General features: G+C 32.9%; 1 protein-coding gene across 1 annotated transcript; it reads right to left on the bottom strand.

Annotated features, from left to right (window-relative positions):
- Positions 1–3302: 3302 nt before the first annotated feature.
- Positions 3303–8551, bottom strand: GL2 (HD-ZIP IV family of homeobox-leucine zipper protein with lipid-binding START domain-containing protein). Its single transcript, XM_079045080.1, has 11 exons — positions 8198–8551; positions 7882–8117; positions 6419–6536; positions 5682–5876; positions 5215–5592; positions 5028–5129; positions 4723–4932; positions 4472–4646; positions 4115–4386; positions 3945–4031; positions 3303–3859 (listed from the first exon to the last, which is right to left on the bottom strand). Exons 1-11 carry the CDS (start codon positions 8279–8281, stop codon positions 3473–3475), a joined length of 2244 nt encoding a protein of 747 aa, XP_078901206.1. The 5' UTR covers positions 8282–8551; the 3' UTR covers positions 3303–3472.
- Between the last annotated feature and the right edge of the window lie 464 nt (positions 8552–9015).

The following is a 9015-nucleotide window of genomic DNA, read 5'->3' as shown; positions in this document are numbered from 1 at the left end:
CCGACTTCCACCCAAGCCAAAAATCCTTCATCCTAGGGTTTTGTGTTCTTCCCTTTTCGATCCTGGTAAACACCCTCTTCACCGACGACCCTCCACCTGCAACCACCAATCCCTTCGTTTTTCCGGTGTTGGTCTCCTGCACCGACGATGATGGTGTCGCAACATATGACGTGAAATCGAATATGTAAACTCGATCTCTACAATCGATTGTAAATTCGATTATCAATTTCTAAAATTATTGAAGTGTTTTCTTATGACTATGATTTAATTGGCTAACAAAAAAACATGAATTTTGGTTCTTTTGCGTCGACAGTAACCTAAAACATATAAAAAAGGTTTGTTTTTCTTTCTTTTTGGTTCTGCTTAACTTCAACGACAAGTGGGCATCAAAGCAAACAAAGTTGTATTTTTTGGCTAACAAAGTTGTATTGCGTCGACAGTAACCTGAAACTATTTGATTTTTTTGATCTATGACAGGAGATTTATCAAGAAGAGCGAAGGATCAGTTAAATCCCATTTTAAGATTTTCCAGAATTTTACAAAGTAATTTATCATTTTCAGGTATTATCATTATTATGGTTATATATTTAACCGAATTTTCACCTTAATTTTTCCATAGTATAAGAATTATGCATATACTATAATATATATTGAATATGTCGATTGCAATGATAATGGATTACCAATTTATTTTTTGTATGAAGAAAAAACTATATGTGTAGTTTTTTTTTCTTTTTATTGACATTGACATTGTCTCTAGTCATACAATTGGCAAGTTTGATATGTTAGACTTATTGGGAAGCATCTGTTAGAATATGTTAAGCTAAACTGATACTATTTTGATAGAATTATAATAACATGTTTATACTTGTGTTGAAATATTTTGTTTAAAGTAAAATAGATAATATTCTGTTAGAATTTTTTAAGGAATTGAAGTTTAAGCAACAAACGGAAATGAAATATTCTTTTAGAATTGAAGTTAATATGTGTAGTTATGTTATTTTGGTGTATTCAAACTTGCAAATTCTTTCAGAATGAGAAAACACAATATTCTTTTAGAATGAGGTTAGTAACACTCATTGATTTGATGCCTATTATTCTGACAAACATGGTAAATGACAGTGTAATAATTGATTAAAAACCTTTCAGCAAAGCATCATGAAGCAATGAATAGATTCTATGAGCATTCTTTCAAGAGCATTCTCATAGAATATCATTGTTGTAAGAATGGTTTGCTAAATTTTACTATTTTTTTATTGTACAAAAATTTCTAGATTGTTAAGTTGCAAATTGTTGGTTTGTTAAGTTTTATCATCTAGAAATACGATTGCAAGTTGCAAGTAACAAGTTTTTAATTCTTTATAGTGTCAATTAAACTAGCTAAAATGTATTCTATGTATTCTGTTAGAATATATTCTATATATTCTGCTAGAATGTATTCTATGTATTCTGTCAGAATATATAAAGTGATAACATGTTCTTAACCATTCTTAGTTTTTGTTCTATTTGTGATAGGATGGTTGGAAGAATGTGTTAAAGACCTGATAGAAATAACTTGAAGAATGCATAATAGATTGATCACTCTCAAAGTTAAAGAATGTTGTTATTTTTTAAGAATTTTATTCATTTTTGTTGATATTCTTTTAGAATATGTATAATTATATTAAAATATATAAGACTATTAGTTTGTAAGAATATGTATGTATTTGTATTTAAGTTCGGATATATAAAAACATATTAGAATGTTGCTATTCTTCAACCGGAGGTTCAAGAATCTGTGATTATACAATAATATTCTAATAGAATAAAATTATGAAAGAACGTCATTATAACAAAAAACATTCTGACGGAATAAAATCGGTTATTTTTACAAATTACGTTAGAATTAAAATTGAATTAATTTAAAAATTCAGATTTTTAAAATTAGGAGAATTAAGTATCCCTAAAAATCCGAAATTTCCTTTTTAAAATATAGTTAATTGTCCAAAGTACCTTTATGTTGAAATTTGTATGATTATATGGTGTATGTTACCTTATTGTAATATCATAGACTCTCAAATCTTGAACTTACATTCTATTCCATCCGGTGGTCCAGATCTATGCATTCTGGCACACAATAGTTAGTAAAAACAAAATAACCAAAGCATATATATATATATATATATATATATATATATATATATATATATATATATATATATATATATATATATATAAAGTGAGATTATTTAAAATGGAGCTTCTAAGATTGATTTTAATTTTATAGCTTTTAGATTTCCTAGAAAAATATCAAAGGTGACATTGCTATGTACGATTGACATATAATAACGGTTGGCGATTAACATTTACTTGAAATTTTTATTTTCTCTTTCGTTTGTTCATTTAAGTTCATGATCATATATGGCATTTTATGTTTTTTTATAACTTTGTTCATTTATAATGGTTTATGCTTATTAATTTAGCACCTTAGCAACATAAACAAATGAACATGAGAACAAGGTAAATTGTCAAAGGAACGAACATAAATAAGAAAATTTGCCCGTTTGTCGGTTCGTATTCATTCGGTCAACTTATACGAACAAATATTAAAAAACATTTTCATGTTCATTTTGAATTTATATTTCAAATAGGAGGTGACTTGCATGTTATTCTAAAATGTGTCGCACATCAAATGCTTTATCATTATAAATGTTCCTCAACGCCATATATTGTGATTATATGTTGCATGAGTCCTTATGTGCTCGTGTCTTATTTGTAATTGTGTTTATAAGTCTTGTATTAGAAGTTGTATATGTTGGTGAGCACTAATTATATATATCTTACGCATCCGCATGCTCTAGACTCTAGAGCATGCAAGTCTATGCTTGGGAGATCCACCATACATGGATATGGAGCGCGTTGATATGGATTCATCATTCATGTTACGTCGATAAGTATATAGCTGGTTTATTGACTTTGTATGTTTGTGAAAATTTTGTTGTTTATCTATTCAAAAGATTCCATTATAAGTCCTCACTTATTTGGTCAAGGGTCCACCACTAAGGCTCATTGTAATTTTACGTGAATGGAAATGTACCATTTACCACTATGAAAATGTATTCCTTACAGATGCCTTATCAGGCAACAATCTCTGGTATCGTGGCTAGATACAGATGTAACCACTTAAATATCATGAAGGACAATCAGTTTATTGGTTGTGAAGTGACTCTACAGGAGACATGTACATGCATATATGATATTCCCACCCACATGTAAATCAAACAGATGCATTTATAAATGTACGGATTTAAACTATTACCATCTAAAGTCTAAAAATGAATTTTATTTCTTCTTAAGTTAACCATAATCAAAAACTTTCACGCTTAAGTTCATCAGTTCATCAACATAGGTTAAAACCCAGGAAATATTTACTAGTTCCAAGACCTTTTCACCTAATATTTGGAAAAAGTCAATGTTCAAAATAAATTATTATTCATGTTTCATCTTCACACTGTAAACCAGCTTTGATGTTCTGCAGTGTGTTTGAAATAAGTGTATCAACCGACTCCACAGATTCCACACTTAACTTTCCACCTGTAGAGTCGTCAGTTGTAAGGATTTGAAATCCAACGGTTAGCAACGACCCACCTTCTTCCAAACTTTGATCCTGTCCCTTTGATCTGATCAGTAAAGGCCTCGTTTCTACCCCATCAGGAAGAATAGCAAAACCAGAAGGTAATATAGCAATGTTGCTAGAGTCACAGCCACCCATCACAGACTGCATGGTTGTCACACACACTGGCGCACACACTACCATGGATTCGTACGTGTTTGTCGAAGTGTCCTGGATCATCCACATGTTTTCCTTCGACTTCATTGTCTGGATCATAAAAACAAAATATTAAATATATGATGGAATTTAAAATTTTTTTTTTTAAAAAAAAAAAAGAAAAAAAAAATCTTACATGGATAGAAACGCTATTTCCTCGATCTTGTCCTTTTGATAAGTTGGCTATAGATTGGACTGGACCACCATTTGACATTATATCCCACTGAAATATTAGGCGATGATATTATATTATATAGTGGCTTATATGTAATTATGTATATTGCTCATAAAACTAATATGATTTACCTCATTTCTACGAGTTTCATCTCGTAGGAAATCAAAAAGAACAGTGTGAGAAACAGGTAACCAAATAGAGGACACTGCACATAGTATCACCCCTAAAGGTTCACCAGGATCATTTAAATTCTTCCTGTAAGCCACGCGTATGTCATCTCCAGTTTTACTTGGAATTTTTTTCCATGTGTGATAGCTCGACCCTCCTAGTGCTCTACTAAAACTCCACGTCATTCTCTCTGCCAATTTGAAAATACTTTTCCTCCCCGCCATTGTAGCAATACCTATTTCAATACATAGTCGTATTCCCGATAATTTTTATAAAAAAGATAACCAAAAAGAAGTATAAAGAGGTTTAAATTTAAATACCAGTAGAATCTTTAGTAGGAACGTTAGTTGCAAGGAAGAACACAAAACGCTCGCATTTTTGCTGCAATGTGGCCATCCAATGCCTTGCTCCAAAAGCTACACCACTATTGATGATTCCTCTATACATAGAATGAGCTACGCTTTTTTGGCATTCCAAATGCTCTATCCATGTCACCTGAAAAAACATGTTTTATATATAAATTTTAAGAAAAGAATATTGGCTTTTTGGGGTGAGGGGTGAGGGGCTTTACCTTACAGTGACCATTTGAATTGTCCTCAATGATGCAACCAGACGGACGTTTTCTACATCTAGAAAGAGACACATCGATGTTTTTTTCTATGTTGTCAACTGAAATATCTACAATTGCCCATTTATTAGCATTCAACTGCTTGGAGTATCTCACAAAATATACTTCTCGTGTTGCCACCAAAGGAGTTAGCATTTGCAACTCTACAAACATCTGTAGTCAATGTGATAAGTTAACCAATTGTGGTCCAAATTTATGTTATAAAAGATAATACTTAAGTATACCATTATTTGAAGTATGTTACTCACCAATTGAACAGTGCCATTTCTATTAGCACCCTCCCCATTGCAGATCACATCAAGGGTAGCTGCTTTTGAAATCATGCATGGAAACATCTCTTCATATTGTTCCTACAATAACAAATCCACATTACACAGTGAGTGACAGTACTGACAGTGACAGTGACAGTGACAGTGTTTTATAAATGCAATGTACCACATCCATGAAACTTCGAACTAGCTGTGGAAGATCTGCAAAGACAATGCCACAATCTCTAGAAGCTTCAATGTGTCTCTTATGTTGAAATTTGCTTAAATTCTGAACATGAAACTCCTTCAAGTATTCATCATAGTTAAGTATTTCTCGACCTGTCTCAAAACTCCGTATCCACAGTGGGTCCGCAGCACTAGCCATCTTTACAAGCTCTTCCACAGCCAAATTAACAATCTCCATTATTCTACAAGTTTCAACACCAAACACACCACTACACAAATCCAATGAGCTTCTGTTTTCATGGTCATTTCCCGTAGAACATGAGTTTGTAGGTGATGTTCCCTTTGGATATTTCCCAATTGATGTCCTCAGCTTCTCAATCTAGATATAACACCAGTTTATTAATAAACTTTGAGGTGAATAGATTTAGTAGAAGTATTTACTATTTATGAATAAAGAACTAAAAAAACCTCAGTTTTGAGTTTAGAATTTTCGATGCGAAGCTGTTGTTCATCGGTGTAATTGGTGGCTTCCTTGCTAGAGCTACCAAATCCACAGTTAGGACAAGTACCCTTTTTGATAGTGTCCCTTAATAACCTATTCTCATCGCGTAGTTTATCCATTTCTGATTTTAACAATGAATTTTCATGGCGCTCCTGTATAGCCTGCAATAGCAACATAGTTTCATAGTCACTTTTTGTGTAACCTCAATATATATGACAAAAAAATTTTTTGTTTGTATCATAAATGTAACTAAAGATGGGCAAAAGATTCCAAAACCGAAACTGGTTCTCAACCCGAAACCGGTCCTAAAACCGGTCTGGTTAAAGGACCGGTTTAAAACCCGTTTTAAACCGGTCCTATTTTTGAAACCAGTTTCGGTCTTCAGAATCTCTTTTGGTCAGACTTGTTGGAATACTAAGTTTTTTTTTTTTGGGAAAGAGTGTTGGAATACTAAGTAATGTTTAAAGTTTGTAATTTTAAGGTATATAAAGACAGAGAGATATTTAGTTAAAGGTTTATTTTTTAAAATATATTGTGATGCTAATTACTAAGTGATTATATAAATAATGTTCAACAAAAATGAATAAAATTTATCTTTTTTTGACATAAAAATCCGATGAAAAACAATTCACACTAACTAAAAGTTAATGAAAAAAACTAGACTAAACAATTATAAAAATTCCATAAAGAAAATATGAAAAACCTTGATTTGGGTACGACGATTTTGAAACCAGAACTTGACTTGTCTAGGATGAAGCCCTAACCGCTTGCTCAATTGTTGTCTTTGCTTTTCATCCGGGTGTGGTGACTCCTTAAATAGTCTGTAATTGGAAGGTCAACATTGATTTATAACACAAAATCATGCATTTTATATTTGAAGGAAGAACTTCTCATCATATTTGTATGCCAATTTGTTACTTCAAATTGTGATAAATATTTATGTGTATAATTGCTACATGTTCAATCTAACAAAATTGTTCTTGAAGAATCAATATCAATAACTAACTTTACTTTACTTCTTCAGGGATTAGAATCACTTAATTTTTATTGCTACTACATAAAAATATGTAGAGATTATTTATATTTATTCTTATTTGCAAACTTTTTAAGGTTACATAGATAAATGATTTGGATGTGTGATATGTTTTTGGAAGCGTAAATTGGTGTATAGGGACAAGACATATATAGAAAGTGACTTACCACTCCTCTTAAGCTATTTGACCAACAGGCAACAATAATGAACTTTTTTAATAATTCTGAATAAGTTGAGTCATACCACAAACTCAAAGGACCACATTTGTCATTAAACAAAAAGACTTTGTATATTTATATTTGTATTTATATACACATGTGACAATATTGTGCCAAGCTTTACCACATCACCTTTAAAATATGGGGACACACATGCTTGTGGTTAGTTGCTGCCTAGCCTTTCGTGACCTTTAGTGATACATTAATGTTAAATTATTTAAGAGAAAGGAAATAGCTTTACATGATGACCTTTATATTTTATTTTATTTTATTTTATTTTATTTTATTTAACAATAGCTTTACCTTTTTTTGGTGTTTCTTCAAGCTGAATTAGTGATCCTATTCAATGTATTATCACCTTACCCAACTACCTCCATTTTGTTGCAAAGATTCTCTGTGGGCTATTTTGATGTAATGTCTACCTCTCACTCATTATCTACCGAGTCCCTCGAACCAACTGAGTCTGTGTTCTTGATAAAACCGAGTCACAAGTTACCAAATAATCAGCTATCGAATGCTTATTGCTTCCCCTCCTTTTTCTGGTAAAATTATATGACCTTTGGAAAACTATGGGTCTGATAATGTAAGATTCTTTTGAATTTGTATCTCAAAACATAGAACCGGTGTAAACTTGATTCGTAATGTTAACAATCGTGTTTATGAACCATGCATCAAATTGCACCATTAATTTAGACGGAAGAATATTCTACGCAATCAGATAATAAGATCTAGACGATTTTGTGATAGTGCAAGTGCGTTTGTGTAAAAATTCACAGGTAAACGAAATCAATCTCGGATCAACTTCAATCTGATCAATTGCATGTTGAATTATGTGCGTGTTTGTGTCTGGCGTGATGATTTTAGGGGTAATAATTGAAAAGCATGTGTAAGAGGAGAAATTAATAACTGACGTACGCTTCCATTTCACGAATTTGTTCGGCGGTGTGACGGTGGTACTTTTTTCTCTTCTTACTTTTGTTCTTATTATTATCGTCGTCTCCGTCGTCGACGTCAGGATCGGCATCGAATTCATCATCCGATCGTGATCTCGCCGGTCCAGAATACTCACTGCTGATCTCCGTCACCGTCGTATTAGCACCGACGTCATCTGCTCGACCATCCGCCGCCTCTTTTATATCACGAAAAATCCCCTATCAAAACACCAAAATCAAACCACAGAACAAAAAAACTAACGAAAATTAAAGCATACAGGAGATAAATTATGACTTACGAGAGTGAGAGCGAGAGATGTAGATGGAAAAAGGTCTTTGGTAGAAGTCGGTGGATTATTTTCATTCGAAGACGACATGACCATGGCAGTATTTGATTTTGCTCTTTTTTTGTTTTCTGCTTCTGCTATGAATTGGTCATGGCGCTGATGATGGTAAGTCTGCTACTGCTTCTACTCAATTGTCTGAACTGTTACTATGGAGGTGGGGTCGGGGGTTGAAGAAAACAAAAGGAGGAAATGAAGTCGCAACGTTTTCTTTGCTTTTCGTCTGTGTGTGGGACTGTGACGCTGTGAGAGAGAGAGAGAGAGAGAGAGAGAGAGAGAGAGAAAAGCCACGCAGAAAACGCAATAGCGGGGATTGGTGGGGGTGGGGTTGGGGGAGGGGGTATGGGTCGTGGAGGAAGTGAGTGGGGGCTGGTAGGGGTTGACCGTTAGATATTGTTGGACCAGTAGCCTCCTCCTTTAGTTTCCAACTATCTCGTTTCCTTTTGTGGAATTAGCCAAGGGGTTAACTCTGGAAGGTGATGTGTTTAATGGGGTTAACTCTAAATTAATGTGTTATATTAATATGAAATACTAAAGAGAAATTTTCAAATATAATTAAAACATACAATCTAGAGCTAAAAAAATATATAAAAGAGACTTTTTTTTAAATAATAATAATAATAATAATAATGTGTTTAAAGGGTTTTCTATGACTCATGTTAGCGATCGAAATTTAATAATATTTTCGTAAGTTAATATCAGTGTGCAGTAAAGTACATGAGTCTGCAGCACCCTCTCTACGGACTCGGGTACCATACTACGAAATAATCTAT

This window comes from Lactuca virosa, chromosome 4, assembly GCF_052849685.1.
Source record: "Lactuca virosa cultivar CGN04683 chromosome 4, Lactuca_virosa_CGN04683_v6, whole genome shotgun sequence".
Lineage (NCBI taxonomy): Eukaryota > Viridiplantae > Streptophyta > Magnoliopsida > Asterales > Asteraceae > Lactuca > Lactuca virosa.
Note: the sequence above shows the minus strand (reverse complement) of the source record. Positions and strands in the feature narration are given on the sequence as shown.

Excerpts from the sequence above, each read along its gene's own strand:
- GL2 (XM_079045080.1), bottom strand. The coding sequence starts at position 8,281 with ATGGTCATGTCGTCTTCGAATGAAAATAATCCACCGACTTCTACCAAA. Across the intron at positions 8,118-8,197 it reads CATCTCTCGCTCTCACTCTC|GGGATTTTTCGTGATATAAA; the intron begins GTAAGTCATAAT and ends GTGTTTTGATAG. Across the intron at positions 5,593-5,681 it reads ATTCTAAACTCAAAACTGAG|ATTGAGAAGCTGAGGACATC; the intron begins GTTTTTTTAGTT and ends TGTTATATCTAG.